General features: G+C 41.4%; 1 protein-coding gene across 1 annotated transcript; it reads left to right on the forward strand.

The window, feature by feature from the left end:
* Positions 1 to 346: 346 nt before the first annotated feature.
* Positions 347 to 3,071, forward strand: LOC138081291 (cyclin-dependent kinase 4 inhibitor B). The gene is made up of 2 exons (XM_068974412.1): positions 347 to 481; positions 2,811 to 3,071. The coding sequence occupies exons 1-2, from the start codon at positions 347 to 349 to the stop codon at positions 3,069 to 3,071; spliced, it is 396 nt and encodes a 131-aa protein (XP_068830513.1).
* The last annotated feature ends 15,322 nt before the right edge of the window (positions 3,072 to 18,393 follow it).

The raw sequence follows: 18,393 nt of genomic DNA on the forward strand, positions 1-18,393 counted from the left end.
TCTCCGCTCCGCCGGAGGGAAGCTCCGCGGTGAGGACTCTGTGACGAGCCCGCACTGTGCAACCAGAGCGGGTTCGCGCAAGGTTGCTGCTGCGCGAGGCGCATTTTCCTGGGAGCCATCCGGGAAAAGGCCGGCTTTAACTACCTTTCGGCCACTGTACCGACCCCTCTAGAAGCAGAAGGACGGCAAAGGGTCTGAAGTTGAGCTAAGCTCTTCCCGAGTGGGTAGAGCCCTCCAGGGCGAGGTGGGAAGGGAGGGTAGGGTGTTGCGAAGTTCACGGCCAGCGGTGGATTATCCCGGACAGTTTGCGCTTGGGGGCTGCGAAGTGAGCGAAGAGGACAAGGGCATGCTCAGTGGTGGTGGCGGTGATGCGGACCTGGCCAACGCCGCGGCGCGGGGCCAAGTGGAAGCCGTGCGGCAGCTCCTCGAAGCCGGTGTGGATCCCAACAGACTCAACCGCTTCGGGAGACGCCCGATCCAGGTAGCTGGGGGCCCCGGGCCTCGCCGGCAGGGGGCGCACAAACACGGGGCCGCCGCCTCCGTGGACGCGGCTGGAACTGAGATCTCCACGAACAGACCTGTGTCTCTCTTTGCTGGAGTATGGAGCAGCAGGTTTTCACTCATCAAAAAATTCTAAAGAAAGGGACTGGAAACCCCACTACTTTAGTTTGCTTTTCTTTTTAATGGGGGCGGGGGGGGGGAGGGAGGCCAGTATTCCCTGTCCCATCTCATAAGAGATGCATGGGATAGGTTCAACTGGGCAGGAAAAGGGAAAATGAGAGGCTATTTGGGGAGAACTGCTTTGTCTTATCTGTTTGTCTTTAAACAAACAGCGATCAACTTTCAACGACAGAGATAATTAAATTACAAGTTACGCAATTTGGATTGGATTTAAGGAATCCTACATCACAGCACATGAAAAAAAAAATCATCCTGAAGTTTTAAGCTGCGATATGAAATGTTATATTCTTTCCTCATGCAGGCGAATTGAATACAAAGTAATAAGTCAGGATTCCTCAACCACAGTACTTAATTCCTTTTATTTTACGTTAGCATTGTTTCTTGAGTGTTACATAAGAAAAAAATATGCTTCTATAGATTTTTATCATACTGAATGCTTGGATTACATATACATTCCTTCAGCTTTGTTAAATGGCAAAGGGTCTTTATAATTAGCCTCTTCATTGTTAAAATTCATTTATTCGATATGTTGAACTATTAATCCCACTTTAATCAGTGCTGATATATCTTTTTAATTTCTTTAAAATCTAAGGTAGTACTTTGTGTCTTACTGTTATCATGTAGTCAGCAGTATTAAATACTAAAAATTAGTATTCACCTCACAATCATCTTCCAGAACCAAGTCATTAGTAAGAAATCTTGTTAATCGTGCAATTTTTAAATATGTATTCATTCATTTTGAATTCATAGAAAATGTTGGAAGAAATGAGGGATTATTAAAAGCAGCAAAAATATTTTAAAGTAGTCCTTAAAGACTTCAATTATATTAGTAACTATAAAAGGGGGGGCTTTTATTTGTCATTTTAATTCACCATATTCTGAGATATTAAGAGCCACTTTTTCTCCTCTATATATGAAATGCCCTTTACATCACTAATATAAAATATATCATGGTTTTTAAGGGAGGAGATGGATGTTTTCAATAACCATGGAACAATGAAAAAATTAGCATACTATATTTTGATTCCATGGTACATTTTAAAGCATAAACTCACAAGAACATATAATTTCATTTTGAATATTTAATTATCAAAAATTGTTAAAATAAAGTAAATGCTGGCATAATGTACATGTACACAAATGGATACTGTAGGATTACTGCTTCAAAACATCATTTTTCTAAGTTATGCATTGCTCTGATTTGACTGCTAAAATCCAAGATCCTTTTTAGATAGCAAAATGTTTACTATTTAACAATATAAAATACTAGCACATTATAAAATCCTGTACAATGCAAATATAGTATCTATTTTATGTTACATCAAATATCCTCTAAACTTTAGCCCTTATCTATAATGTTAAATATTAAAAGTGGTGAATCATTGATTGAAAACAAATAGTTTGTTTTCATCGTCTTATAAAACTATGCACGACTTTACTTTTCCCCCTCTATCTCCCATTGTGGCTCAAATTATGGGACCATATATACGCCCTTTATGAGCAAAGACATATAACAGTGAAAAGCAAAAGCCTTCCCACAGGGGATTTACTACAAGAAATAAACAAAGTAAACCTTGTTTTAAACGTAGTTGTTTCTTATTTTCTCTCCTAAAGCATTACTCTAATGCCTAAAATAAATATATCAACTGACTGCCTAGTAAATTTTTTAGATGGGGACTATGGCTGGGGGAGAGGGGAGAGCAAGCGAAATAAATTTAAGACTTTAAGTCTTTAAACTTAACTATGCTCATACATCATTTAACAACACAGATTCCCCTGTTTCAATGGAAATTTTTTTAAAAATTTCCGACAACAGCGATAAGCACTTTGTTATCAGCTCTTCCTTGTCTTCCCACGTTCGGAGAATAAAACTGTACGAATTAGGTCTGAGTAGAGTATAAACTGTAGAAGAAAATGGCAGCCCACTCCAGTGTTCTTGCCTGGAGAATCCCAGGGGAGGCGGAGGCTGGTGGGCTGCTGTCTATGGGGTCGCACAGAGTCGGACACGACGGAAGTGACTTAGCAGCAGCAGACTTCCGAGGCTTGTAAGGGCCTGGATGAATAGGTATTTTTTTTTGGAAAAGACTCTACTTGCCCCTGCGTCCTGACCACTCTGCTCTCTCTGGCAGGTGATGATGATGGGCAGCGCCCGCGTGGCCGAGCTGCTGCTGCTCCACGGCGCGGACCCCAACTGCGCGGACCCCGCCACCCTTACCCGGCCGGTGCACGACGCCGCCCGGGAGGGCTTCCTGGACACGCTGGTGGCCCTGCACCGAGCCGGGGCGCGGCTGGATGTGCGCGATGCCTGGGGCCGCCTGCCCTTGGACCTGGCCGAGGAGCGGGGCCACCACGACATCGCCCGGTACCTGCGCGCGGCCGCGGGAGATTGAGGGCGCGCGTACACAACCGCCCACAACGACTTTCTCTCCAGTTCGCCACCCCAACTTAGTTCAAAGAGGGCTGCAAACGTGGAGCAGCGGAAGTCTTCCAGGGCGACTGGATTCCCGGCAGCGAAGGAGGAGCTGACTGGGAATAATTTTTTCTCCCCACCCCCCCACCCCCCCCCCCCGGATACCGCCCCTGGGCACTCACCGTGAATAAAATGAATAGAGGTGGGGCACATGGACTTCCAGTAGGAGCCGAGTGTGGAACTCCCAGGTTTGTTTTTCAGGGTGTTCTGGTGAAAAGCGGCCTGTGAACAAGTCCATGAACAAACCCAAGTGCTGTGAATCTTCACACACGAGGTGCTGGGGCGGAGTGGGAGGCGGCGGCAACTAGCCTTCAGGTGGGAGGCAGGTGATAACGATCGCCCCACTGACCGTGAAGGACCTCCTCTGCAAGTCCCCACGTCGGGCGTCGGGCCCTGAGGGAAAATCTGGAGATGAAGGACCACACAATGACGAGGACGAAGATCGACACGGGCTCAGTAAGCGACCAACGCTTTCTTTACAGGCTTGAGGAGCGGGGCAGGTCGCGAGCAAAAAGCTGCCTACTGGAAGCCTTGGGGCCTCTTGCCCAGCCCCATCAGATAGCAATGGGTGAGAGAGGACCCGGAAGTCACCTCAATTTGCCAGCTTATTCTAAAGTCCCCAGGTCGAGGTGATGCTGAACAGCTCTCCGAAAGGGGCGCTCATCTGCTGTTGTTACGGCGAGATTCCTGCGGTGTTCCCTCCTCGCGCAGACTGAAGTCCGGGCTGTAGCGAGAGCGACTGTAGGGAGACTGTTAACTGTAAAGATTTGTTTGATCTCTATACGGTAGGATTCAGAGAGACCCCTGTAAATTGCCACTTGAAATGACTTCGTGATATTTTGTACTTCTGGGTTGTTCTTCAGTAGCAGTCTTAATTCGGAGACTTTAAATAACAAAGTAACTCGCAGCCCTTGGGAAGGAAGTGAAGAACTACAGCTTTTATGCGAAGCTGTGGCACAGTGCCATCTCCCAGGTTACTTCAGTCTTTAACCTATTTATTTCTTTGTTAAAGTTTGTTTCCTTTACTGGAGTGTCTCCAGGGTCAAACTATGAAATATTACAGATGTTTTTCTTAGAAGATCCATGCCCTTACCCAGTAAATGATCTCAGGGTATTTCCCAAAGGGTTGCTGAAAGAGTACACTGAGTGTGAAACTGTTGAAAATACATAATGATGGTTCGTGAAATGTCTTAATATCTGCTGAACAAACTAAAGGTGTACTGTTTGGGGATTTAATTTCCAGTGTTGCTTGATTCATTACAGCATTGGAATAACTGATATTTCACTGTTTTAATGGTAAAAAGAAAAAATGAGATTGGACACCAAGGTTTTGGCTTAAAACATGTGAATTCCATTCCTAATTTAAGGGAGTTGTGGAATCTGGTGACAACCTTATATTAATGGAAAGTAAATCAAGAAAATATGGTTGGGTACTACAGGATACTGTGAGATTCATATATATATATACATATTTATGTGCCAAAACATCATACATTATTGGAAAATCAAGTACCACCAGGTTGCAACTGAAATATTTATGATGCATGTAAAAATAAATTCAGATTTCAAATCCACCTGGTAGGTAGGTATGGCCAATGTGTTTTATCAGCTGCACAAGAAATACATATGTTGACTCTGTTTAAGATTTTACTTTGAAGGATTCATGCAAATAAATATAGCTCTATATACATGAGCCCTGCTTCTAGCTCCATTTTACAATTACAGAAAAATATATGTTAATTTCTGTATCTAAATCTAAAATATTACCAAGGTTTGTAAAATCTTATCACCTGACCTTCACTGCAAGATCTGGAAGTAAAATAAATTTATAATTCAATAATATATTCACTTGGCCTCATTTTTTTATTTCTTTTTTCAGCCGAGTGAATGGATGAGAAAACGAGGATGCTTTACTCTGAAAGCAAAATCTATTTAAAATTTCCTATGTTCTAATGGCTAAAATTAGTGATTTCAAATATAAGGAATGAAATAAATTCTGAGAGCTCAAGATCCATACAGCTCCTAACAGTTTGGGGAAAGTGTGTTCATAGGAATGCCTTAATGATATTTTATTTCTGTGTTATGACAAAAACAACATGAATATGGTGTCCAGGACCAAATAAGTTCATTTTATAAAGCTAGGTAACTGACCTTCAGCAAATAAATAAAACTTATTTAACTTACACCAATCACATTGAGATTCTATATTGCCCTCCTTTATGGGAGATGTTAAAAAAACAAATTACTTGTGTGTTAATATGTAATAGTCAATAGGGATTTTTTTGACCACCTCTGTAATTATCAATTATTTTAAAAAACCAACACATGCTTATTTTTCTTTTCCAATGTTCAAGATGTTGCCACTCTACCAAAAAAAAAAGAGCAATTAGAATTAGTGATTCTAAAACCTTAGAAACACTCTTGTGGACTACTTTCTGAAACAAATGGAAAAGCGAGTGTCATCTACAATATAAGACTGCTTCAGTATTTACATCAGCACCTAATCATAACCAAAATCTGATATGAGTACTAGGTTTTCACTATTAACAAACTATTTCATTATCTTGTGAAAACCTAGGTTGGTGTAATTTCATTGCATTCAATTACCAAGTTTAAAAAGATGGGAGGGTAAATACATAAGAAAATAAGAATATTTTAATTTTTTAAATTACTTGAAGAAGCAACAAGAGTTGAATCACAATACTTTCAACATCTTTTCCTGTTCTATTTAAAATTCCAGGGAAGAAAGAGGGAATGAAGGAAAGAGAAATTAGATAGGAGACCTGGATTCTGATATTGGTTCTTCAACTAATTCAATATATGATCTACTAAATTAAATGACATGACTAGCCCCAATTTCCTCATCTATAAAAAATGGGAGTGGTACTAGATTATTTTTAAGCTCCCAACCATCACTAACATTTTATCCCTTTATAAGTTTGTCATATACATGACTGTAATAGGGTCTTATATTTTATTAGTAATGATTTTGACATGGTCTGTCTGAGCCAAGAAAAGCTATATAAGAGAAGAGACAGAAGAGATTTATTTGCTGACCTTCAGCAAATAAAACTTATTTAACTTACACCAATCACATTGAGATTCTATATTGCCCCTCCTTTATGGAAAATGTTAAAAAACAAATTACTTGTGTGTTAATATGTAATAGTCAATAGTTTTTACATTCTGGAGCCCTGGGGAATGGGGCATCCTTATGAGTACCACCTCTGCCAGTTAATTGAAAAGTTAGAGACAAGTTCGTGGGAACTAGCACACAAAAAAAGATGCTTTGTAAAATAAATATGTAGTTTAATTTTAAGCTCTTTCTTACTCCATCTAACCTGATTTTTTGTTGTCACAGTTTGCATTTATCTCATGTCACTCAGAGCCACCAAAAGAACCCAGTTCTTTAAGTGAGATAAGCAGGTAAATCCAATAAATTTATTAAAATAATGCTGAAGTAGGTATTTACCAACTAAATGCTCTGAAAGGAATGATGTTTTTTAAGTACGCTTATAACAAGTGATTCTGACCTAAAAGGAGTTGGTAATAGGAGTTAAAACCAAGAAAAAAGGATGGGGATTTTGGAAGGAAAAAGAAAGTGTGAAACATGAGAATGCTAAAGTATGTAGAAATGTCATTAGAAGATGAATAACTGTAAATAGCTGTCACGGATTTTACAAACCCGTTTCTAAAGGTCTGCACTTTCTCATTTATTTGAAGTTTTAGGTCCCTAAGTGTTAGGTGATAGTAGGAAGCAGCTGGTCAGAGAAGAGCTTAGTATCACCTGAATAGGTATAGTTCAGTTCAGTCATTCAGTCCTGTCCCACTCTTTTCGACATCATGGACTGCAGCACGCCAGGGTTCCCTGTCCATCACCAACTCCCACAGCTTGCTCAAACTCCTGTCCATTGAGTCAAGGATGCCATTCAAGTATCTCATCCTCTGTCCCCTTCCCCTCCTGCCTTTAATCTTTCCCAGCGTCAGGGTCTTTTCAAATGAGTCAGTTCTTCACATCAGGTGGCCAAAGTATTGGAGCTTCAGCATCAATCCTTCCAATGAATATTCAGGACTGATTTCCTTTAGGATTGACTAGTTGGATCTCTTTGCAGTCCAAGGGACACTCAAGAGTCTTCTCCAACACCACAGTTCAAAAGCATCAATTCTTAGGCGCTCAGCTTTCTTTATAGTCCAACTCTCACATCCATACACGACTACTGAAAAAAACCATAACTTTGACTAGATGGACTTTTGTCAGCAAAGTAATATCTCTGCTTTTTAATACACTGTCTAGGCTGGTCATAGCTTTTCTTCCAAGGAGCAAGCATCTTTTAATTTCATGGCTGCAATCACCATCTGCAGTGATTCTGGAGCCCAAGAAAATAGTCTGTCACTATTTCCATTGTTTCCCCATCTCTTGGCCATGAAGTGATGGGACTGGATGCCATGATTTTTGTTTTGAATATGTATAAGTCAGCCATTTCAGGAGGGCAGAGAATGAGATGAAAAAGAATAGAAGGAGGAGAGGCATGTGGTGTTTTGTGGAAGATGGATCAGTGAGTAGCTCAACAAAATTAATCAAATCAAACCAAAACAAACTGTATATGATCTACACGCTGGTAGGGTTTGTGAAATATCTCCAGGCCTAAAATAATGGGAATCTGCTCATATGCTACTGTCTGGATTTTCTATAAAACTTTTCTCAGGATCAGCTTTTACAAATGGTATGTGTGCATGTTAGTCCCTCAGTCATGTTCAACTCTTTGCAACCCCATGGGCTGTAGCCTGCCAGGCTCCTCACTCCATGGGATTCTCCAGACAAGAATACTGGAGTGGGTTGCCATTTCATTCTTCAGAGTATCACTGCGACACAGGAATCAAACCCAAGTCTCCTGCATTGTTAGATGGATTCTTTACCATCTAAGCCACTAGGGTAGGAATCCTTTTTACTTTGTGGAAATAACTTGTATATATCACCCCTTTGTTAATTATGTAATATAGAAAATTTTGCTTTGAAGCCAGTACTACTGATGAAATAACACACAACTGGCATGGATTACATATTAAGCACAGTATTTCCCAACTGAGCACCCAATTCTGGTTTTCTAATTTGAAGTTTTAAATCAATATAAACCAAATATTTTTCTGGGGGTGAAAGAAAAGGAGAGAGAAGTATGAAGATGATTCAATGACTGTCTCACAGACATCTACATTTTCTTTGAAGTTTACAAAGAACCCCAAACACCTGTTAATCCCCTTCCCATTCAGAAGCCCTTGACATTAGACCTCCAGCAGATCTATATAGTCAGTGCAGGCATGTAAAATGTTTAACCACAGAGTTAAGGTGAAAACTTTTAAGACCAATTACAGTAATTAAAACATGCCTCATTTCCGTTTCAAATTTGGCCTTCTCCCAAAATGCATAATCTGTTTTCTCTTTGGCATACTCTATATTCTGACAGGATTGGAGCTACTTCCTTTGAACTCTTGTCTTGTGTGACCTCTGAGTCTCCATTTCATTTTAACCAAACTCCTCTCTACTTCCCTATCCCAGCACAAATTTCTTCATCCCTTTGCTTTAGTTGAAAACTGCATGTGACCGATAATTCCACTTTCTTCTGACAAGATAATAAGTGTGGCTAAGAGTGGGAGTTAGAACCAGTCATGAGTGCCTGCTGTTTGAGTGGTTTTCAATATACCCCTAAACCAGATAGGTAAAAATTATCCATTGTTCTTCAGTTTTCACTCATCTCTTAATATAAATAATTGCATTTTGTTTTCTTTATCAGATTAAGCTGTAAATAATTTTAGTATGTGTCATTACACCTTTAATAATATGTTTATAAGAGATAACATATAAACATGAAATAGTAAGCACTTTTTCTATTAACAAAGCCACAGGTAGGTCAACAGATTATCAATAACACACAGAGTTTTCTTCTGTGAATTCTGGGAAATTGGCTTCTCATTCTGTCTGTGGGTTATGAGTTACTAAATTCTATCACCTTTCCTAGGACACAAGAGTAAGTACCCTGTACCGTCTTCTGTATCTGCTTCCAACATGCCAATTTAGAATTATAAGCTATAGCTTTGCCTAAAATATTTTGTCATCCTCTACTGCTCTCTAATCTCTGGACTGCCTTTGATAGTTAAAGATATTATATATGGATCTATTCCAGAGCTTTAGGAGCCTTTTGATCTATTTAAATTCCATCTTGAACAGAAGACTATGCCATCCCCTTTCTAGGGAAAAATTACATGACATTTCATTTTATATGTGCCCCAGGTATTTATTATATCTGTATAAATGATGGTGTTTCCCCCACCAGTCATTTGAGACCAACATGTAGGGAAGTGATTCTCAACCCTGACTCTCAATCATTTGTGTTCCAAATTTTGAAGTCACTGACCACTTCAGGACTACAAAATTAGAATCTCTAGTTTTGAAGATGAAAATTTCTGTAGTTGTTATTTTAAAATTCTGGTTCATAGTAAACTTTCAAACAGTACAGAAAATAAACAGAATTAAGTAAATACCTCCTGAAGCTTTCCTACCCACCATTCTCACTATCCAGGAGTAACTACTTTTTTTTTTTAATTAATCAACTTTCCAGAAATATAAGTACATATAATTGTAAACACCCCTTCCCAACACACACATTTAGAAAACCATTCTGCAACTTGTTTTCTTTGGTAGCAGATCTTTGACAACCTTCATTAGGAAATAAAGATGCACTTTGTTTTTTGTATAGTTGCATACATAGTTTATATTTTATGGGTAAACCCAAATTTTTAAAAATCGGTTTCTTATTGACAAACATGTAAATTGTTTCCTGTTTTTTTGCAACTACATATGATGCTACAAAGAACCTTTTTTTCACCCCTATATGAGCAATCTGTAGCAATTTATAGAAGTGATATTGCTAAGGTTAAGGGTACATCTCTTTTTCCTCTCACACACACAAACACACGCATACAGTATATGTCTGCACATATGTGTGTATAAAATCTTTTCATACTTATGTTTGTATATATGTGTGTGTATATCTCCAATAATATATACACATATATATGTATATATACTTCTCATACTTAGATGAGTTATAGGAGTAGAATTGCAAAGTCAAAGGGTAGTACATATATATATATATATGTAATATGTATTTCTTTCATACACATATAAACCCTACACAAATAGTATACATATTTCCATACCTATATTTATGTACGTGTATATGTATATACATAAACTTAGTGGGATTGCTGAGTCAAAGGGTATGTATATGTATGTAGTTTTAGTAGATACTATAAAGTTGCCTTCCAAAATGAATGTACCAAGTTACAATAGTATGTAAGGATGATTGTTTTCTGATAACTTTCCCAATGTTATCACTCTTTTTATTTCTGCCATACCTATAGGTATATGTCAGTGTTTTTGTTACATTTCTTTACTAATCAATAAAGTTGAATACATTTTCATAGTTTTTTAACATTTGACTATTTTAATATCTTCTATTCTAAACTGCCCATTATATTATTTGCTACCATTCTTACTGGGTTATTTTTCTAACTCACTTATGTATTCATGTATTCTAAGAGTTAATCTTTTGTCATTTATGTTCAAATAATAGTTTTAAAATCTTGCTTATAGTGTCCTGTGTCTTACACCTTTGGGATTTTTAGTTTGAGCATGGAAAATTTCTCACAGAATTTTGATAATCAAGAGATAGCTGAGGGAAAAAGCTAGTTGTCTCTAGGACATCATGGCTGGGGGTAGTAGAGTTGGATGGTACAGACAAATCATTAGTAAAATGCCCACTCCTATCTCTGCCTGTGGAATGAATTTGCTGATCCAAAACAGAAATCATTTTTTTTAAATAAAACATCATTTTCCTCTGTTCAAACACTCAGATCTGTGAAGTTCAGTTTTAGGCCAAAAATGACCCATCAATAGCTCACTTCCTGTTGACTCTAGCCTGTAGAACAACAGAAAGGGCACAAGGATTTTAGCCCAAAGACTTTCTTAATGAGACTAGCCTTGGCACTTGCAGGTCATAAAGTATCCAAGATTTTAGTCTGTCTAGGCCTCAGTTTTCTCACCTGTAAGACAGGGTAGTAATCCCAAATTCAAAGGGCCACAGTGAGGATAAAATAAGTAAAAGAAGCCAAAGTGCATGCAAATAACACTGCCAAGCTTTTGGTCATACTGTTTTTGAAGAACACATAGCTAAAGTCATGTGAAACTCCAAACGTCTTTGGAATGCCACAAATTAGTTGTATTGGTAAAGATTCACCTTCATAATTATATTTTGCTTAGTCTGAATATTAAAATTAGATAGAATTCCCCTGTATACAACTAAAAAAAACACAGGTGTTGGGCAGCAAGGGAAAACCAAGATGGAGTTTGAGTTTTTAATTTTATATTCATTGAACTGTTCATTCACTACTATATAGAGCTTATTGTATAGCTTATCATTTTACTCTGTGCTGTCATTCAAATGGCATTCCTCTGAAGTGGGTAACTCTCCTTATCCCCAGAATAAGTTTAGGTGGAGAGGAAATGGTTATGGGTGAAGCTATACAAACCAAATCAACACAGACAAGTCCCTGAATTTAAACGTGGGATCTGAAGTCTAAAACTTCCTTTGGGAAACTGAAGCGCAGCAGGAATAATAGGATAATGTGAGGTTTAATTTTATGTGTCAGCTTGGCAAGGCTATGGTATCCAGTTGTTTGGCCAAACACCAGTCAAGATATTGCTATAAAGCTATTTTTAATATATAATTAACATTTAAATCCATAGACTTTAAGTAAAGCAGATTATCCTCCATAATGTGTGTGGGCCTCATCCAGTTAGTTGAAGGCCTTAAGTGAAAGAGAGGTTGCCCAAAGAAGAAAGAATTCAGTCTCCAGGCTGCTGCCTTCTGACTCAAAACTGCAATATCAACTCTTCTCTGGGTCTCCAGCCTGCCTATTTGTCACACGGGCTTCAAGTTTTGCCAGCCCCCACAACTGGGGTAAGCCAATTCCTTAAAACAAATCATAGAAACACACACATTTGGTTCTGTCTCTCTAGAGAACCCTGACTAATAATTTCAAGAAATGATAATACAGAAATGTGTAATACAGGTCTTCTCATCCTCACCCACCATAGTTTACTGACACAGCTAATAACACTACCTGGGTTCACTCTTCCAGGTCTCCAGGGTTCTTAAATGATACTAAGCTGCAATTGGGCTTCCCTGATAGCTCAGTTGGTAAAGAATCCGCCTGCAATGCGGGAGACCTGGGTTCGATCCCTGGGTTGGGAAGATCCCCTGGAGAAGGGAAAGGCTACCCACTCTAGTATTCTAGCCTGGAGAATTCCATGGACTGCGTAGTCTACAGGGTCGTAGAGAGTCGGACACGACTCTACAGGGTTGTAGAGAGTCAGACACGACTGAGTGACTTTCACTCACCCACTCAAGCTGCAACTGGGCAATATTTCTCCTCCAGGATTCTTTCTCTTATCCCCCATCTCCTAAAGTACCCCTCCTCTGTTTTCCATAAAATGAAATTTCCTCATTATAATTGCAAGTTTTTACAAGCCCATCTCTCCTACGAAGTTTGTTGTTTTTTTTTTTTTTTTGGCGGGGGGAAGTGAAGGAGGGGATCATGGGCATAGTGCAAAACAAAGCAAGATCCACCTTCCATGGAGGTTGCATACTGAGAGACAAATAATTACTTATGATAACTTCTGTAGGGTAAGCACTGTAGGGGAAAAAAATAAAAAATACAGTGCCTAGAGGAAGAGTCTCTGAGGGCGGATACCTGAGAAGAGACCTGAAGAAGAAGGAGCTAACCTTGTGAAGAGGAATGCACATTCATTCTGTCACACAAGAGTGGCAAGCAGCCTCAGCATGGAGCCTGGATGGTCGGGAAAGTCTGAGGGAGTCCTACAGGAGAGAAGAGAGGTGCATTTGTAATTTATTTAGAGTGGTTATTTGAGCCTGGGGCTTCCCTGGTGGCTCAATCCTAAAGAATACTCCTGCCAATGCAGGAGACGCAGGAGACACCGGCTCGATCCCTGGGTCGGGAAGATCCCCAGGAGATGGAAACGGTAACCCTCTACAGTATTCCTGCCTCATAAATCCCATGGACAGAGGAGCTTGGCAGACTCCAGTCCACGGAGTTTCAAAGAGTCAGACGCGACTTAGCGATTAAACAAAAACATTTAAGCCTGGCCCCTGAGTCTCACTTCAACTGGCCAGTCAGGAGGCTGCGTCCTGTGCGGAAGTGAGGGATGGGGAGTGGAAGCAGCCCGAGTGCAGAGGGACCTGGCCTCACCGTTACAGTACGGTGGCTCGTACCATCCGAGTCCCACTTGCCTCCTCCAATAGTGAAGAGCTCGGCGTTTGCTCCAGGGGATCTGTCGGCTGTCTCACTAGGGATCCACTTCTGCAGCTCGGCCACTAGGCTCGGGCACAAGCAAAAAAAAGAAGCCACTTCAATGTGGTCCACCTTTCAGGCTCCGAAGGCTGGGCCTAGTCCCACACCCTCTCTTCCACGCCGAGCGGCCAGGCCGCGCCTCCAGCCCGCGAGGCTCTGGGCCGATCGAAACCGACTTCGGAGCCGAGGAGCTGGGGACATCGAGTCAGCGCCGCCCGCCTGCAAGCGGCGTCCTGGGCTGGACCACTCGCTTTCGGGGAGCCGGCGAGCCCGCGTCAAAGCTCTTTCTAGCCCGGGAGCCGGGACCAGTCCGACTGCGCTCCGGAACTGGCTCTTGAGTGTCCCCAGGCCGCCTCGGTGTCCTCGACTCAACCTCCCCCCCCTCCACCTCCTTTATGCGGCTTTTTCCTCTCCTTCCCCCGCTTTCCTGTGCCGGGTGGACCACAGCAGCACGGGAGGGGGTTGGGGGGTGTCCAGAAAGAAAGGATCAGTGATGTGTAAGAAAAGAGGGGGGAGGGAGGGAGGCGAGGAGAGAGAAGAGGGACCACGCTGGGGAGTCGGGCAGCGAGAGGGAAGCGTGTCCGAGCGTGGGGCCGGAGGGAGGAGGGGGGTAAGGCTGCGGGAGGAAGGACCGGTGGACGCAGGGACACCCGGAGAGCGGGGATCAGCCGTGGGGGAGGGGAGCACGGCGGGAGGAGGAAAGAGGAAGAAGCGTTCAGATGCTTCGCTGAGCGGGATGTCAAAACCGAAAATAAAATTTGCCTGGTGAATGGACTCTTGGCCTAGCCCAGAACCCTCCGCAGCGCGTGGAGCTGGGAGGGGAAGGGGCGCCCCGACCCAGCGGGAGTTGGGGTTCGGCTCCGCCTACCTGGTCCGGCGCGGGGCCCGCCGCTCCAGCGGCGCCAGCGCCACGCAGTGTCCAGATGTCGCAGCAGTTTCCTTTAATTCCGCTGGTTTCCCAAATCTAGAAGTGGAGCGTAGCGCCATTTCTTTCAAAAACTGACATCCAGCCTCCTGAATGGCGGATAGAGCCAGGAGATGACTTTGCGGGTTTTTTTTTTTTTCTTTCTTTTTGTTTTTTAAATAATCCGGTTTGAAGAAAGGGAGGACCCCCCACCGCAGCGAGGGGCGCGAGGAATAAAGGAAGGAGGTCAGGGAAGCAGGGACGCGAGCCGGACCGTGGCGGTTCCTGATATGGCCGGGTCAGGTGACGGATGTTGCGAGGGGGGCGGGCTGCCTGGAGATGCGTTGTGGCGTCAGGACCCGGAGCTGTCACCGCGTGGCGCTCCCCCGCGCTGGGTGGGAAGGTGGCGGGGTAGGGGAGGGGGGCAGTGTGGACAAGGCGGGAAAGGAGAGGTGCGCGGGCGAGAGAGGAACCTAGGAAGCTAGCCTCCCGCGCGCGCCGCCCGGCGCCTCAGCCCGCCTTTCCCGCGCGCGCTGAGCGCAGAATGGCTCTGGGCTCCCAGGAGGTTGGGGGCGAGCGAGCGCGCGCCGGCCCGGGCGGGGGCGCGCCTGCGGGGCGGGGATGGGCGGGCTGCTGCGCGTGGGTCTCAGTTTGCGATCCTCGGGGGGCGGGCGCCGAGCTGCCTACCTCTGAAGTCAAAAGGCGGCGCAGCGGTCGCCGAGCTCCGAGGCGGCGAGAACATGGTGCGCCGGCTCTCGATTACAGTGAGGATTCCGCGCGCGGGCGGCCCACCACGAGTCACGGTGCACATCGCGCGGCCAGCGGGTGAGTGGGCAGCGCCGAGTGTGCTGGCCGCTGTGGCCCTCGTGCTGATGCTAGTGAGGAGGCAGCGCAGAGCGCAGCAACCGCATCCTAGACCAGGTAGGAAAGGCCTCGAAAATCCCGGGGCGCACTCGGCCCTTGGGTGATTTTGTTTGATGTAATCTATTGCACAGATAAGTCACCTCGGACGAGGTTGGAGGAGGCTGTAACGGGGGTTGGAGGCTCCTTCCACTTTCTCCCCATACGGGTTACAATTTCTCCGAGGTGCAGTTCTCCCAGCATGTTGAGCCCAGAGCCCCCTTCACACACCTCCTTAAGTTCTTGAAACTCTGGGGGAAACCGGGAGATTCTAAACCTGCTCTAGAAGTCAGTCACTCCTGACTGGGAATCAGTAAACAAACACACACATCCACACACAAGGTGTATTTCAAAAGCACTTTATTGTGCCCTGAAGGAAAGTATTACTAACGGTCTTAGATTTCTGGAGGCCGCCTTTTTTCTTTCTGCCGGGTCAACCCTTTCTCCTTGCAGTAGTGGGGGAAGTTTGAGGGTGGGGGCTCGCGCCCTCAAATATTGCTATTATTCTCGAAATAGTAATATTGATCGCAGGATCAGTAACTTCTAAGAGGAGCAATCACTTGCTTTTTCAAGTCAAAGGAGAGACTGACTTTCGTAGTGAGATGGAGATTTCTTTTTTAGCGGCCTGGTGTTATCTAGAGTCGGGACAATGCCCATATGTTTAGAAGAAGCCAGAACTACAGTGTGGAGCCCAAGGATGACGTCGATCATATTTTAATCATCTCAGGCCCCAACTAAAAGGCCCCAAATGAGGCCTACTTCTTGAAAAACAGAAATCTAGGTAGTTGTGTCCTCACATCAGATAATTCTTTACACAGTCGATGTAATTTCCTATGACCAGAATAGTTGAAATATATATATATAGTTACAATATAGAGAGTCCTAATTAGAACCAGGATAAAAAATCCAAAAACAATTTAGTGAGGCTTCATTTTTGTGGCCTTCCTTGTGGCGTTATTTCCCTGGGAATATGTGTTTTGAAAAAAGCAAAGGCCAGCATAGGGGGGAATTAATTTTTTTATTTTAACGTTAGTAGATTTTTTGACATGTAAATGTAAAGCTGTTAACACTATCCGTGTTTAATTAGGTGTCTCAATTCTATTGGCGAAAATCTACAACAATTGATAGGGAAAGTACACATTTTCTTTTTCATATTTTTATTGTAAGTTCAGTTATTTTTGAGCATTGGTAGAAGTAGCTTGTAAAATATTTCAAGGGGTGTTGCTGGATTTGATTTCAAATCATTTTAAAACACTAACAGAATCCCATTTTTTAAATGGTGCTTTATCTGTACCAGCAAGCATTTAGCCACTATGATATGTTTTTTAATATCTTCACTTTTAATTTTATTCTCTCTATAAAGCTATTTTATTAAATTATTAAGTTGCATCCAAAAACCTATAGTAACGAGGTAGAAATTTTTAACCTATGTAAATACTGTAATTACTTGATTTCTATTTTAGGAGTACATAGGATAATATTGTGATTATTTTAAGTTAGAGAAATATTCATTTTATAATATATTTGTTGTATAAAGAGTTAAAATATAAAAATGATAGGTTCATTGAAAATAGCCATTTATTTCTTATTATTTAAGTATAAGTCAATTTTCAGGAATGAAAGCTATTTAAAAATGCATTGATCATATGAAAAGCCCAATTTTCAGCAAATATCTGATGTCAGAACACATGGCTTGGATAAAATAGAATATTTTGAAAATATGTGCAATTCTCCAACTTCATATATGAAATTTTACACATATATAAAAAACATCTGGAAGTATTCATTATAAATGGCATGTAATTCTATATTTCACAATTATATATATTATGTCTACGGTTGTGCTGATTTAACAATATATGTGGATGGTAATTATGTTGGGACTCATACAATTCCTTGAGAGCCACAGGGCTAAAAATATAACTTGTATGAATTATTTAACATTAATGCTGACCTGTATGGTATTGTTAGTTTAACATAGTTTTATAGTTTTGCAAATATATTCATTATGACTTTTTTATATGACTGGAAACTGTATATAATAAAATTTCATGTTACTAGTTTCTTATCTTATACATGCCTGATGAATTACACTAATTGACTTGTTACCTCTACCTTGGTGTATTTATAAAATAGTCATACTTTTCTGAAATTAAATATTTATTTGTTTACTGCTATCTGGGAACTCTTAGGGGTTTTCCCCTCCTTTAACGGCACAGTGTTCTCTCACGGTAAGCACTATACAGTTAGCTTAAACCATTATTCCCAATGTGTACATGATCTTTAGCTATCAGAAATAAGACAATATTCATTTACTTCTTTGGGGACTCGAATTTTAAAATGTCCATTCTCAACACAGCCTATTGCTGTCTGCATCCACAATATTTTACAGGTCTGCTAATTACGTATTAGTTTATCACTAGTAACTGCCATGATAGAGTTAAGCTAACCCATTTTCCCAACATGTGAGTGACTCCTGATAATAAAGTGATCTATATCATCTCAAAATATACTTTCTTCAAGGAAGGCTGAACATTTGGCCCAGTGTTTTTGCTTCTAAAACCTTTAGTCCTTTTTGAAAAGCATAACAACCTCATTTGCCCTACTTCATCCTAAAACACTCTAGGCCAGAGAATCCTCTCTGCTCCAAAATCCAGCCTGATAAAAAGTTTTAGTGGTGTTTTCTTTCTGTAGTTTAAATTATGTAAACAATGGGTATAGTTTCATTTTCTAAACATAAAATTCTAATATTGAATAGCTTTAAAAAAAAAAAAACCTACAGCTCTCTAGATTCTGATTTTCACATACCTGATGATGAATACTGTGTCTGTTTACTGACTGAAGATTAATGCACTTTCATAAACACCTCACCAGCAAGAACATTTGTTACATTGTATATCAAGAGCTTCTAAATACCCATACACTTTTATTTAGCTTTTCTACAAGTAGGCATCATCTTAAGGAAAGAAAACTTCTAACAAAAATTGATACAAATAAATAGTAGCAAGAA

The sequence above is a fragment of the Capricornis sumatraensis genome, chromosome 6 (assembly GCF_032405125.1).
Source record: "Capricornis sumatraensis isolate serow.1 chromosome 6, serow.2, whole genome shotgun sequence".
Taxonomy (NCBI): domain Eukaryota; kingdom Metazoa; phylum Chordata; class Mammalia; order Artiodactyla; family Bovidae; genus Capricornis; species Capricornis sumatraensis.